Here is a 15745-nt window from a genome sequence, read left to right as displayed (position 1 = left end):
ATAACTTTTATAAGATTTAGTTAAGGTCCTACTATACATATTTTCTGCAAAATTTCCAGCTTAAAATGATGCTGGAATTTGGTCAAAGGCATTTGGTCCTGTATCTATTAAGATGCTCATGTGATATTTTTTGTCTTTCCTTCTGCTTATGCAATGTATTACATTTATTGATTTGCACATACTGAGCCACCCTTCCACTCTAGGATGAAGTCTAGTTAGTTGACTTTGTGATGGTTTGTTGAAGTCTGTGTGCACATATCTGTGTGCAGTATTCTTTGCAATCTATACTTGGATTGGTCTATAGTTCTGGTATGGTCTTTATCAAACAGATTGGTATATAGTTCTCTCTCTTTGTCTCTCTTGCGCTCTGTCTCTGTCTCTGTCTCTCTCTCTCTCTCTCTCTCTCTCTCTCTCTCTCTCTCTCTCTCTCCTGATTTTGGAAACAGGGTAATGGTAAATTCCAGGTCTCCAAGGAGACATTCTTTTTCTTTCCATTTATTAAACAGCTCGAAAAGTATTGCTATTTGATCTTCTCTGAAGTTTTTGCAGAATTCAGCATGAATTCATTCAGACTTGGCTTTTATTAATTGTTAGTTTAGTGTACTTTTGTTTTATTTTTGTTTTGCTTTATTTTTATTTATTTCTGCCTCAATTTCATTTTACTAGTTTATTTAGTTTTTTTTTCCCAAAATCATCTTGGTTCAGCTTTCATAATTCATATATATCTAGGAATTTACCCATGTCTTCTGAATTTTCCAATTTATTGGTCTACAGGTTTTAAAAGTAGTTGTTAATAATCTTTTTAATTTTGAGCATCTATTATGATTTCACTATTAATTGCAATAATTTAGGTCTTTATTCTCCTTTTTTATTTTTGGTTAGATTGGTTAAAAGTTTGCTTATTTTGTTTATTCTCTCAAAGAGCCAACTCTTTGATTCTGTGTTTTTTTAAAATCTCAATTTCATTGATTTTTGTTCTGATCTTTATAATTTCCTTCCTTATACTAGCTTTGAATTTGGATATCTTTGAATCTCTTTCTAAATGTTGCTAGTACTTCACTGATTTAAGCAGCTGATATAACTTTTATTTCTTAATTTTTACTGTTTTAAAAATACAATAACTAAAATTTTTATTTATCCTAATTATCATGTGAAGCTAATGCTTTTTAGGACAACTGAGCAAATAAAACTGATATCTATGAACTTCCACAATCAAACTCTTTGTTCTGTGAATGACCTACATTTGACCCTAGAGTTGTGTTATTTAATTTAGTCCTAAACATGAGTGAGCCTATCATTCAGTCTTTATATATGTGATTATATATTTTGGGGAGAGACTAATGCCAAGGTAGGATTAGCAAGTCATAACCAAATAAAATTTAATGAGAAAGTATATTAATTGCTAGATTAATCTTGCATTTTGTCTGAAGTTTTCTCCCAATACTAGAAAGTCTATAATACTGAATAAGCTAATACTTTAAATGTGAAATATAGGACAAAGTTGCAAAATAGACAGTGTAATTAAAGGATGGCAACGCATACTTTCAGCAGTCATGGTTCCATTTCATTAAACTAGAAGTCAAGATGGCATACTTTGCATATTTATTCATTAACACTATTTTTCTTGTTATCTTGCAAGAAAATAGCTAAGCTTATAAAGTACATTGAATCACAGTTCATAGGGTTGCTCTTTTTTATCTCAAAATGTTTATCTTAGAAGCTTTTGTGTTTGTCCTTCTGAGCGAATAAAAGCCTGAAAACATAGTTTGATAATTTTCTAGGTATTATAATAATATGAAACAGTAAACAAAATGGGATTTTAAAAATTACTTATCAAATGACAGAGCCTTAATGACCTTCTTATCGAAGTGAAGCTTTTATTAAGGATTAGCTATTCACAAGGCTTTGGAATATTAACCACTACAAGACTTCAGGAAAGATGAAGTATCTAAGAACGTACTCTGCATATTTATCTTTAATTTTAAATTAAGAGGATACTTCTTACTAGAAAACTTTTCATCTTTTTTTCTCAGTTCTTTTAAGTACATGTCTGCAGTATGGACTGATGATGTTCTGCATGGGGTGGTATATGTGCATAAACATCTTAGTAACATTTTTATCCTCTTTCCCTCCTTTTTCCCTCCTTCTATCTTATGGTCTCCTTCCAATTTGCAAAGATTTGTCTCCATAATTCCTTGTCTTTTATTTTGGTCCTTGTATTTTAGTTTTCTTATATAAAAGAAACCATGTGATCTTTAATCTTGTATGTCTGATTTATTTCATTTAATATTATGATCTCAAGGTAGATCTATTTTGCTATGAGACTCAAGTTTATCCTTGCTTTTGTCAGTATCGCATTCCATTGTGCACAAATGCCATGTTTTCTTTATTCATTTATCTTTTGATGGACATGTATATGGTATTTCTAAGATTTCACTAAGATAAACTATGCGGCTATAAATATGAGTATGCATGTATAATTGTAATATGATGTGTTTAACTCTTTGAGCAGACACATACAAGAGGCATAATTGAGACAAATAAAATTTCTAGTTTTAGCTTTTTGACAAATTGCTATACATATTTTCATAATGGTTGGAGTGGTTTACATTCTACTAAAAATACAGAATGGTCCCTGTATTCCTGAAAACTCGTCAGCATATGTTACTCATTTTTTCTGGAGTAAAATGGACTCTTAGTGTGTTTCACTTTCCATTTCTCTAATCCCAGTGCTATCAATATTTTTCTATTATTTATTGGCTATTTGCATTTATTTGTTTGAAAAGTATCTGTTCAATTAAGTTGCTCATTTTTTATCGGGCATTTTATTTTGTAGGCATTTAACATTTGTCTTCGGTTTAAAGAATAGCTGGTGCAAATTTATTTCCATTCTGTAACTTTTCACTCTGTTGTTTCCTTTGCTATACAGAAACTTTTAAATTTAAGGGTATACATTTGATGAACCTTGCTATTATTTCTTGTACAACTGGGATTCTGTGCAGAAAGTCTGAATCTATATCCATGTTATCAAGAGTTTTACATAGTGTACCATCAAGCAGATAAAGTGTTTCTCTTTTAGTATTTAGATGTTTGATCCACTTTGATGTTAGCTTAGAACACAGAGATAATATGTGTCTATGGGCAGCCTTTCTCATGTGGATAGCGTTTCCCCAGCACTACTTGTTAAAGATACAGCCTTTCCTCCAGTGTGTGTTTTTGGCCTCTTTTTTGAAGGTCACATAGCTGAATGTACCTGACCCTACTTCTGCACGCTCTGCTCAGTCCCATTGACTCACATGTCTCTTTACTGCCAACCTGCCATGCTGTTTTCATCAAGGTGGCCGGTAGTATGAACTGAAGTCTGGGATTCTGATGCCTTCTGATTTGTTCTTATCACCCAGAATTGCTTTTGCTCTTTTGCTTCTCTCCTGGATCCATATGAATTACAAGAGGATTTTCTCTAGTTCTGTGAGAAATGTTTTTGGCATTTTTTGGAATTGCATTAAATTTGTATATTAGTTTTGCACTGTGACTGTTTTGACAACGATGGTTCTGCCTCCTCAGAAACAAGGAATAATATAGTTTTTGTTATTGAAGTCTTTACTCCTTTTGTTAGGTTAAGTTCTAAGTATTTAATTTTTGCATGCTATTGCATATGTCATTGTTTTCCTAATGTCTTTCTCAATTAATTATTTGTGTATGGAAACTATTTATTTTTGTATCTTGATTTTTTATCATTTTAAGCTACTGAACTTAAGAATTTTAGGAGTTTGTTGATAAATTTTTAGAGGCCTTCTACATAGAGGATCGTGCCATTTGCAAAAATCATAACATGAATTCTTACTTTCATATATATGTGTGTGTGTGTGTGTGTGTGTGTGTGTGTATGCATTATATATTTGTATCATTTTTCTTTCTTATCCCTGATTACTATGGCTGTTTTCAGAACTATACTGAACATGAGTGGTAATAATGGACATCCTTATATTGCTCTTGATTTTAAAGGGAAACCTTCCATTTTTTTTCCCAGTGTAATATGGGGTTGCTCCTTATTTTTTTTATAAATAGCTTTTATCAGATTGAGATAAGGTCCTTCTACACCTACTTTATTCAGGTTTTTTTAAGATCATAAATTGGTGTTAGATTTAGTCTATGTCTTTTTCTGTGGTCCTTCCTATGATTTTTGTCTTTTTTCTGTTTATGTGATGTATTACATTTAATACATCATCCCTGTATCTCTGTACTAAATCCTATTTTGTCACAGTGTATAGTCTTTTTGAATATTTATTTCATTCATTTTGCCAACATCTTGCTGACGATTTCTGCATCTATGTTTATTAAAGAGATACTTTTTTGTAGTTGGCCCCTTTTTTGTCTTTGAAATCAGGGTAATTCTAGCTTCTAAGAATGACAGAGATTACCCATTCCCTTTCAATTTCATTAAAGAGGTTGAGGAGTATTTGCATTATTTCTACTTCAGTAAAATGCTTATAGAATTAAGCAGTCTAAATCAGGACCTGATATTTTCTTAATCTGTTTTTTAAAATTACAGCACAGTATCATTGTTATTATATTATTCAGGATTTTTATACTTTGTTTGATTTTGGAAATGCATATGTATCAAAGAATGTGACTATTCTGAGTTTTTCAATTTATTAGAGTATAGTCACTCATAGTTTACAAAGATCTGGATTTCAGCAATGTCCATTGGGAAATCATTCTTTTATTTCTTTTTTTTTTTTTTTTTTTTTTTTTTTTTTTTTTTTTTTTTTTGTCTTTTTCGTTTTTACTGGTACCAGGGATCGAACTCACGACTGCCTGCTTGCAAGGCAGGCACTTATGCCGCTGAGCTAAATCCCAAGCCCCTCATTCTTTTATTTCTAATTGGATTATTTGCTGGCTTGATCTTTTTTTCAAATCAGCTGGGGTTTTATTTTATTTAGTTTTTCAAAGAAGCAACTTTTTGAATCATTGATTCTCTTCATTTTCTTTTTTTGTTTGTTTGACTTAATTTCATTAATTTTTGCTCCAAATTGAATAATTTCCTGTTGTGTATTAAGTTTCCCTCTATATTGTTCTTATTTTGGTAGGACTTTAAAGTACATCATTAGTTCAATTCTTTGGGCTCTCTCTGTTTTTCTTTTTAAAATTTTTTCTAAAATTTTATTTCAGCCGCGTGTGGTGGCTCATGCCTGTAATCCCAGCACTTGGGAGGCTGAGGCAGAGGGATCATTGTGAGTTTGAGACCAGCCTGGGCTATGAAGTGAGCTCAAGGCCAGCCTGAACTGCATAGCAAGACCCCATCTCTGGAAGACAAAAAAAAAGAAAAAAAAAAAAATCAAAGAGAATAAAATCAAGCAAAATAAAACAGTAAATCCAATTAAAACAAAACAGTGTAAGTGACACAGGAGTCCAAAACAAGATAACAGAAAATCAACAATGGTCACCATAATGCCTCTTGTTGTCTTCAAAACAGCTGCCCATACCCTCAGACATAGTAAAACCAGCAAACCAGAGCAGAATAGAACCAATAAAAACAAACAGTGAATGCAATATAGGACTTCAAACCAAGGTAATAGTAAATCCAAAATGGTTACCGTAATATATGTTACCATCAAAACATCTGCACATGCCATCAGCTATAAAATCCAACAACATAAAACAGAATAAAACCCAATCAAACAAAACAATGAGAATGATACAGGATTTCAAAACAAGATAATAGGGGATGAGTAATGACTACCACCTTGAGAAGGAGATCCCCCATATGTGCTACACTGTGTATTGCTATTCTTTCAATAAATGATCAGACCAGCTTCAGGGCTAACAAGTCAGTGAACACTAAAAACTACAAGCATTGCATTGTATTTTACCCCACAAGCTCTCATCACAGCCTGTGTTTCTCTGGATCAACTGGTTGCATAATGGGGCTGGGTTGGTGGGGTGGGGGTGGGGATTGGCTCTTACCACACTGCTTGAGTGCCAGAAGAGGCTGGCATCTGGCTTTCCCCCAGTAAGCCCAGATAGGGCATTGACTCACAGGAGGTCTTAGATTTTCATAAATATCTTGTTCTCCTCCCCAGCCTCACTATGTTTTTCTGACATGGGTATTTGCAATATAAACTTCCCTCTTAGGACTCTTTGATTGTGTCCTGTAAGTTCTGTTACGTTGCACCAGCATGACCGTTTGAGCATTACTCTATCAGCTGTCTAGTTTCTTTTTTTATTTGTTCTATGACTCTATTTCAGAGGATTTGCTTAATTCCCTTGTGTTTGCAAGGCTTATGTCACTTCTTTTGCCTTTGCATTCTAATTTCATTGCATGGTGTTCTGATACTATGCACAAGAAAATCTTCATATTTTGGCATTTTCTTAAGCTTTATGGGATATCATGTGGTATGTTTTGGAGAAAGTCTGCTGTTCTTCTGGGAAAAATATGTATTATTTTGTTCTTAGGTGTAACATTCCATAGATATCTAGTACATCCATTTCTTCAAAGGTCTTATTCAAGTTTGATATTTCTTTTTGAATTTTGTCAGATTGATCTGTATATTTGAGAGCGCTCCCATTATTGTGTTAGTGTTATCTGTGTAGTATTGTTTGTTTTATGAAGTTGTGTGTACTAGTGTTTTTTGCAAATTTATAATTGTTACCACTTTCTGTTTGTTATTTTATCCAGTAGGTGCGGGCCTATTTTGCTCTTATGATTAGTTTTAGCATGAAATCAATTTTGTATGAAATTAGGATAGTTGTTCCTGCTTTTTTCAAGTTCTGATTGTGTGGAATACTGTTTTACATCTTTGTATAATTAATTTATGAATTTCTTTTTTAAATTAAATGCATTTTGAATATACAATATATTGTTAGATAGTGTTTCTTGATCTATCAGCTCATGTGTGTCTTTTGATTGTGAAATTGAAACTATTCATGTTGACAAAATGAAGGGAGGAAAGGTGTGTTTAGCTGGCACTTTGTGGCGGTTTCAGTCTGTACTCAGTTGGCTCCGAGACAGGGCGGCATGGCACAGGGGCGACAGCTCAGGGCAGCAGAAGACAGAAAAAGCAGCAAGAGTACAATGAGGAAGCAAACCTCTTCCCTTCACTATGATTGAATGCTACACTCCTAGCTCTAGTGCAGCACTCACCGACCCAACCCCAGCACTGGACAATGATCCAGTCACAAACTCTAGATTCAAGCGCTCCCAAAGCCTATCTCCCATGACCACATGGGCTTTGGGGGCACATCCAGACACAGACCATAATACTACCTAGTTTAATGGTTTTTGTAGTAAAGATAGAAGGGTGTTGTCTCAGTTACTTGTCTCTTGTTGCTGGGACAAAATATCAAACACCAAAAATTAAGGAAAGAAAACTTTATTTAACTTACAGTTTTTAGAGGTTTCAATCCACAGTTGGCTGGCTATAAGGCAGGGTGGCAGGGCATCAGGGCAACACTTCAAGGCAGCAACCAGCAAAAGAGGGAAGAGCAAGCCTCTTTTCCTATCTTATATTGTACATAGGCCATCCCTCCCTTCCAGGACAGGTGCAGCACTCACAAAGTCTCTGCAATCTCCTCCTGCACAGGATGAGGATATCTACAAAGTCAGCATCCTGGTTCCCTGCTAAGTGTCTGGGTTAAACTTCTGAAGTTCTCAAGTTGATACAATGTATCAACCAGAGCAGATAAAGGATGTTAAAATGCAAGACAAAAAGTTTGAATATTAGTCAGTGAAGGATGGAGGGGAGAGAAATGTGAAATAAAGAATCCTAATAAGGATTAGAAGGAAAATAGTAGAAATAATAAATGTAACAGAAAAGTTCAAACAAGAAAAAGAAGAAAAGTGAGAAATTTAAAATAAGATTTAAAATGAATAATTAAAGGGAAAAATCAAAGGAAAAAGGAAAATTCCCCATACTCTAAATAATTTGGGTGGAGGAGTCCAAAAGAAGAAAAAAAAAAAAAAAGGTTTCCCCATATTTTCAAAAGGATCTGCAATCTTAGAATCCACCAAGCCATGGTTTACTGTGCCTACTTTATAGCTGTAGGGACTGTGAGCTGGCCCACTACTGTGGAGGCCACTTTATCTTTTCATACTGGGGTAAGTTTCTCCTGCAACCTGAGGTGTCTCTTGCTCAGAACAGGTAGTGGAGAAGCAATCCGACTTTTGATCTATGCTGGCGGGAGGCAACAAGGCACTTCAGTACTCATGCAGACTACTGTACCTAATTTAGCACTTTCAGATACAGCTGCTTCTGAGGTCCACACAAGTCGCCTAGATTCTCACCGTGATTGGTGGGGCTCTGTGTCCTCCCAGTCTGAGCTACAACTTCTTGAAGGGTTTATGTCTTGCTTCCTTCTTCACCATAGCTCCTATGACTGCCTCTCACACAGTCACTGTGGGAAGGTTCTGCTGGGAGCCCTGAAGTGAAATTGTTTGATAGGTGTTCTGAGTCTCAGTCTTAAATAATCAACCCTTAGGAAACTATAAAAATGCATTATTCTTTGCATCTTTTAGGAATATACAATAGATATAATTTTTGCTCAAACTTGGTTCGACAGTCGACTGAAATTCAACAGTACTATGAAAGTGCTTATGCTTAATAGTAATATGGTTGGAAAAATTTGGATTCCTGACACTTTCTTCAGAAACTCAAGAAAATCTGATGCACACTGGATAACAACTCCTAATCGTCTGCTGAGAATTTGGAATGATGGACGAGTTCTTTATACCTTAAGGTAATACTGTTCTAAAAATTTGCATTTGCTGTAGCTTATTTGTACTAACTTTTGACTAGCTTCTAGAGATTTCTTCTTCAAACTTACAATGTAGGAAACACGATATTCTTTTCTAGTGGTAAAATACAAATGGTGAAATATTCTGGCAATATTTTTTAAAGTTTACAGTTCCTACTGTGAAAAGGTCTACAGCTAAGGAAAAGCAATAACAAAAAGCCCTCCAATTTTTAAAATTCTTTTCTAGCTGCAAAATAGGTTGTTTCACTAATGCTTTTTAACCAATAATGTAAACCATTGAGTTTTCTCTAGGAACATATCATGTTACAAAATTTTATAATGAGATTATTAAAAATGAACTAAGGGCCAGGGATATAGCTCAGTGGCACAGTGCCTGCCTGGCAAGTGCAAAGTCCTGAGTTTAATTCCCTGTACCAAAAAAAAAAAAAAATACTGAATTAAAATTAAAATATCCCAAGAAAAGATTGATGTATAAGATTTGAACTCAATTAATTTCCTCAATGTACTGTACCTGAACATCAAGGATCATTCTTAATAGGAATATGTTCATGATACATTAAGAGAAAATATCAGCACACTTAACTGTGCCAAACATGTTTATCTTCTGCATGTATGCGTATATGAATGTACATGTTAGAGAGACTTTTAGAATCTAGAAGAATATTTTAGATGTAAATTTTAAAATTGTAAGTCCAGAGATAAGTTTGAAATGTATACAAAGATAGCTGAATTTTTTGGACAGAAAAATGTTAGAATTTTCATGTTCATATTCATATAATATTGTGGGATCCTAATTGTCATATTACTACTGTATTCTCATATGTCATACTTTGTTATTGTAGGCCAAAATCATATTTTAAAAATAAGCAAGAGATTTTTAATGATTGAAATTGTTTATCTATTCAATATTTTTCCATCTATATAGATTGACAATTAACGCAGAATGTTACCTTCAACTTCATAATTTTCCTATGGATGAACATTCTTGTCCACTGGAATTTTCAAGCTGTAAGTGATAAAATACTTTATTTCGTGGAGTTTTATCCTTAAAACTTGTTTCTTTAAAAATACAAATAAATGAGACTCAACACAATTTTTAAAGAACATAGATTGTGCTCTAATTTGTTGTGTATAATAATTACAAATAGCGCATTTGCTTCTTGATTTTAGATTAAAGTACAAGTGAGAATAGATTTTAATTTAAATGTTTTTACAAATCAAGAATAAAAAGATGGTTCAAATTATACTCAGTTTTGAGGAAGCAATTTAAATTTATTACATTGAAATTAAAATTTGTTTTAAAATGATTGGGTGCAGAGTATTTACTTTAATAGCAAATATTTGAGAAGAGTATTGAGTTGTAAAATTTATGTTAGAAATCTAAAATTAAAATCCTTTATATTTAATAAGAGGAAAATAGGAAACACAAGAAAGCGATTAAAGCAAAATAACTTGAATATAAAAATCCAGTTTTTTGCCATAGTGAACTCTGTAATATGTAGACTAACCATTTTGTTGAAATAATTTAAAACTTCATGCTATTAAAATATTTCCAAAACTGTAGGTGATCACAAATTTAAAAAGTAGTTTTAGCCTCCAAATCCACATAAAATTTGAAGCCTGAAAATTTAGTTCACACTCAGTTATAATCTGAGGACAGTTCAAAAACATGGTAAATTTATGCTTTGATTTTGACAGCATTGTGGTGTGGAAGTCTAACAGAATACAATCTCTGTAAAGCCAAGATACATAGATACACATGAAAATAATGACATAACCCAAACCTCTAGTTGCTTCAAGAAAAGTTACATCTGAAATCAGCATATCAGCGTAAAATAATCAAAACAGTATTACTGTTTAAATTATATATACATATTTCATGAAACAGTTTTAATGTTTATCATATTTTATAATAACAGATAAGGGAAGAATTTCCAAGAGTTTGTCTTTATGAAATGTTATTATAACAGTACTTGTTTTTGATCTTGTGACTCTGCATATTTTCTTTTAAATTTTTCCTACAGATGGATACCCTAAAAATGAAATTGAATATAAATGGAAAAAGCCTTCTGTAGAAGTAGCTGATCCTAAATACTGGCGATTATATCAATTTGCATTTGTAGGTTTAAGAAACTCAACTGAAATCGCTCACACAATCTCAGGTAAGGATAAAATATGTAGAAGTGAATTGTGCTAGCACTCGATAGCATTGATATTTAAATGTATGAGTTGTAATATATATTTCATATATTTTCTAACCAAAATGAAACATATTATTTTTCTTTCAGGGGATTATGTAATCATGACAATTTTTTTTGACCTGAGTAGACGAATGGGATACTTCACTATTCAGACCTACATTCCATGTATTCTAACAGTCGTTCTTTCCTGGGTGTCTTTTTGGATCAATAAAGATGCAGTACCTGCAAGAACGTCACTGGGTATGACATGCAGCGTTTTCCTATAATAGCATAGGACTTAAAATATTTTATTGCAATAAAAGTTTATAAATACATATATTAGAAATAGTCCAGCAAATTTGGACAGAAATTAGCGCAAAACTAAATTGAAAGGATTATGCATCTGCATATATATACACACACACACACACACACACACACAATGGTGTGACAAAGAACTTAAAACTTCAGAAAATTCCTTATATTGATCAGTATTTTCGATTGCTTTTTCATCAACATTTAATTTAGGTTTTAGCTGAATAACTAATAATTACATTCATTTACTGGTGTGTGTTTGGATGACTTTCAAATCCTCTGCTCTTACAATGTTACTAATGAACAAACAACGGTTCCAAAGAGCAGGTCCCTGAAAAGAACAAGACGCTCCTTGGCTCTTGTAATATACAAAGTGTGTAATTAATCTGTGGGTATCAGAGTTGTCTGCAAAATAACACTGATTAAATGAATAAACTGTAATTCACCCTCAGTAAAATGAATTTCTCCTCCTGTAGCAATTTATTTCAATAATAAAATCCTAAATGAAAGTAAGTAGCTAATAGCTACATATATATTTGAAAGCAATGATAACCTACATTTGCATATAGATACTCAGAAAACTTGTTAATCATCTGATTGATTTCCAAGATCAATGTAGGACATGAATTTGTGCCTTTAGAAATCAAAGTTCAGAACTTTTCTATTTTTAATATTGAGGAGTTTTCCATGTGGTTCCTAAGATATCTGATAACTGAATCGAATCAGGTAAATTTTAAAACACGTAAAGGTGTCAGCAGTAAATCCGAAGTATCTTACGGTACCCTTGGAGATGCATTTTTCTTGAGAGTTTAAAATCATCTTAAACAAGGGAAACCATAAATGTAATAAGAATGATAACAGAAAAGTGTCTTATGTTATCCTTTAAACATCATAAGTGTTTTTTCATTATCATAGTTACAGAGATATCTTAATAGGAAATTCATCACATGATAATAGTCATTAAATTTTAGCAGAAAAGTCTGAAAGCTAAACTCTACTGCCGTTTTTCTTGCCTTATAAAACAGTTATGTAATAGTGCTCTAAATGCAACCGTTGCTAACAAAATTAAAACACACAGTAATTTCATGAATTTTGATGTAAGGACAGGACATAATTGAGAAGCCAAAAATAGTTCTATAAATCTTGTTTTGTCTTATGAAAATGTTGTAGTTTATTTCTTTCCCTCAAAATGTGTGAAAGTTGAGAGACACGGGAGCCTTGCATTCATTAGTATTCTTTAAGATTTGCTACATATAAAATTTTAAGATGTAGCCTTGTTTGTGAAATAATAAAGGAAAAAATTGTCAAAAATAATGGAAATAAACAGATAAATCTGTAACCATAGCTGGACATTTTACATTCTTGTTCCATTACAACTACAAGAATAAAAGATTAATTAAGATGTAGAAAATCTGAATGAAATTATCAACTAGTTGAACGATTAACATTTATTGAACACACACATAATTTCAGTGTATACGTTCTCAAGCGCATGTTGAATATTAATCAAGATTTTAATAAAATTTGAATGACTAGAATATTAGATATATTTTCTATTGAAAACAGAAGTAGTAAGTTAAAAGTTGATAGAAATAACTGATAATGGTCTCAAATATTTTGAATTCAAAAAATGATCTCATATAACTCTTGAGTGAAACAAACAGGAATTTAGAAAACATTACAAAATGAAGTTCCATAAAAATTTAACATATAAATACAACTAACACACTGCTTAGAAAATTATATCTTTAACTTACTAATATTAGAGAGGGAGATTTAAATTCATTAACTAAGTAAGAGCAAAAAAAGTAAATTAAATCATTTCTGTGTACTTATTATAAGTAAATGTGACTGTCAGTTTTTCAATGAGAGAAGTTAAGAACTTTAAGATCAAAAAGGAAATAAGTGGCGAATTTAGGGATTAAATACAGGTTTGCTTCTGATTTCAACTGCATTGCATTGTTGTTGGGTTTTTTTGTTTTGTTTTTATTTTAATAACTGTTGAAACTAAAAAAAAAAATGAGTATGGAAGAGAAACTGTTAGGCCATATTTCAATGGAGTCGTGAGATAGAGTCATGGATTTTGTCTTCACCATACCAAAGTCACTGATGCTGTATGTCTTCCTATTTTTTATTTCATTATGGAAGCCACCATTCTATATATACTGGCCCAATTGAGAATCATTAAGCACTTCATTTAATACTTTTAAGAGTGTAGGTAATTCTGTTTATTGGGCAATATTTTTTGAGATAAAGAAAGAAAACTATGGTAATTTAATAAGAAGAAATACCAAATGCATCTGTGATTTTGGAGACTTGAGATGAATAATGATAAGGATGCAAGAAGGCCAGTAGTTGAAGACAACCACACATTTCCAAAAACAAGTATACACAGGGGTGGGGCTCCTGGGCATATCTAAATTGCATGTGCTGAAGTCTTATTCATAAAAAATATTTACATACTGTTTTTGAAATATTCTTTTGCCATGATTTTATTCCTCACTTAAATTTGAGATAAAATAGATTCACGTTATCATATAGGAAAACCTTATGCTATAACTGTATACAGCAGAAGATCTCCAATCACTTTTGCTTCATTTTGATCAAAGGTACTTACTTCCTTCTTGCAAGTTCAGAAGTAATTACCAAAGTGATAAGGTGCCTTAGGATATCAGGGATTCAGGTTCCTGTAGCTTTGTGCTGAGTCATTGGTGATTTGAACATCTAAAATACCAGAGCATTCTGGTGCTCTGATCATTTTATTCCAGCAGCGAATGAGGAGGAGAGGAAGAAGGATTCTCCACCTCCTTAAGGCCATCTTTTAGACATAGCTTCCAATCCGTAACTCCGCTTCACCACATCTTAGCCTGTGGTCACACTGCACTGCACAAAAGGTGACAAACTTGTTTTTTTCAGGCAAGCGCAGATCAGGTTAAAAAGTTGATAATTTCATTGGTATAGAGGAAGGACAGGAAGGGTATTGGGAATCACTGTGCTCCATAGTAATTTAAATGATTAAAATTCAGACACAAAGAAGGCATTTCAGGTTGGGTAGCCATGGTTACCAGTGATTCTTTCTGTAAATGACTAGCAATTATATCCTTTTGTTTCCAGTATTTATTTCAGCTCCCAATGTTGCCAAATCATATAGAAGAATAAAATCGGCCTGTTAAATTATTCTTAATCTTTTTTTCTCCCCTTCTCTCTACAGGTATCACTACAGTTTTGACTATGACAACCCTAAGTACAATTGCCAGGAAGTCGTTACCTAAGGTTTCTTATGTGACTGCGATGGATCTCTTTGTTTCCGTTTGTTTCATTTTTGTTTTTGCTGCCTTAATGGAATATGGAACCTTGCATTATTTTACTAGCAACAAAAAAGGGAAAACTACTAAAGACAGGAAGATAAAAAACAAGACCTCGGTATGTTACGAAACTTCTATTGCATAAGATTCAATTTACCTAAAACTTCTGTTTTTGAATATTCATGTTGTATTTGCTTAGGATAAAAATGGTGGCTGAGGGCTTATGCCAAATGAAAATAAAATTTCAGTGCAACTGGAGAATTTAATATTGTCAGGAAAAATATATTTGTATTTCTCCAGCACTCTTATTAGGTGTACCTTGTAAAGAAAGATTTCTTATACTATGACATTTTCCATAAGTCATATAATCTTTGTGCTTAAAATATCATCAAAGATCTTTTTAATAATCAGTGGCTCACAAAGTTAACTCACTCCTAGAGATGAATATCCTTCTTTAATTTTAGAGTATCACAGCCATACAATTATTTTTTTATTTGTACTACTTTACTTCCCCTTCCTAATTATATAATATCTACCTTAATTTTTATCACAGTTCTTTATATATTAAAATAGATTTTATTGATTCTAATACACTTAAGTAGCAGCTGATTTATTTTTAATTTCTTTTTATAATAGCAATTGTGATAACCGGAAAGTAATATCTAACACGTACTGAGTCCTCCAGGTAGCACTCTGAGCATGTGACATGCATGATTTCATTTGTGTCTGAGTATAAATGATAAAAATCAGCTTTGGAATTTGCCCAAGGACAATTTAATAAATGAAAGATTCAGGACTCAGAGCCTCATCATTTTTGGTGCCAGAAATCAGGCTGTAAGCGTTTCTCTATATTCATCCTTTGAATTTCAAAAAACAGGCATTTATTTTTTTAAAATTAGAAAAAATATGCTTTACCACTAATTATAGTAAATGTTTCAAAAGGATTTGATACAAAATACTCAAATAAATGAAAATTGTATAAAACAGCTGTACATGAAAGGCAAGCTTAAAAACCTGCCTAGCGCACATAAAACGAGGTGTGAAGTTTTACATTTTACTACTTAGTAAGCTTTAGAATTCAGTGGATTTTTCCCTCTTTCTCTTATAAAACTTTCCTTACATATAAACATATCTCATTTTTTCAGAGAAATTGTACTCCAAATATATGCTTTGAAGTATTTTGCTTTGAGA

General features: G+C 32.5%; 1 protein-coding gene across 3 annotated transcripts in view; it reads left to right on the top strand.

Annotated features, from left to right (window-relative positions):
* Gabrg1 (gamma-aminobutyric acid type A receptor subunit gamma1) overlaps nt 1–15745 on the top strand; it is an 84729-nt gene that overhangs the window by 49308 nt on the left and 19676 nt on the right. For all 3 annotated transcript variants that reach the window (XM_063240748.1, XM_063240747.1, XM_063240750.1), the window contains exons 4-8: nt 8516–8736; nt 9680–9762; nt 10779–10916; nt 11043–11195; nt 14461–14672. In XM_063240748.1, coding sequence (XP_063096818.1) covers nt 8516–8736; nt 9680–9762; nt 10779–10916; nt 11043–11195; nt 14461–14672 — 807 coding nt within the window. The remainder of the gene's footprint in view (nt 1–8515; nt 8737–9679; nt 9763–10778; nt 10917–11042; nt 11196–14460; nt 14673–15745) is intronic.

Source organism: Cavia porcellus, unplaced genomic scaffold, assembly GCF_034190915.1.
Source record: "Cavia porcellus strain 051 isolate PalLab524CR breed Dunkin Hartley unplaced genomic scaffold, mCavPor4.1 scaffold_30, whole genome shotgun sequence".
NCBI lineage: Eukaryota > Metazoa > Chordata > Mammalia > Rodentia > Caviidae > Cavia > Cavia porcellus.
Note: the sequence above shows the minus strand (reverse complement) of the source record. Positions and strands in the feature narration are given on the sequence as shown.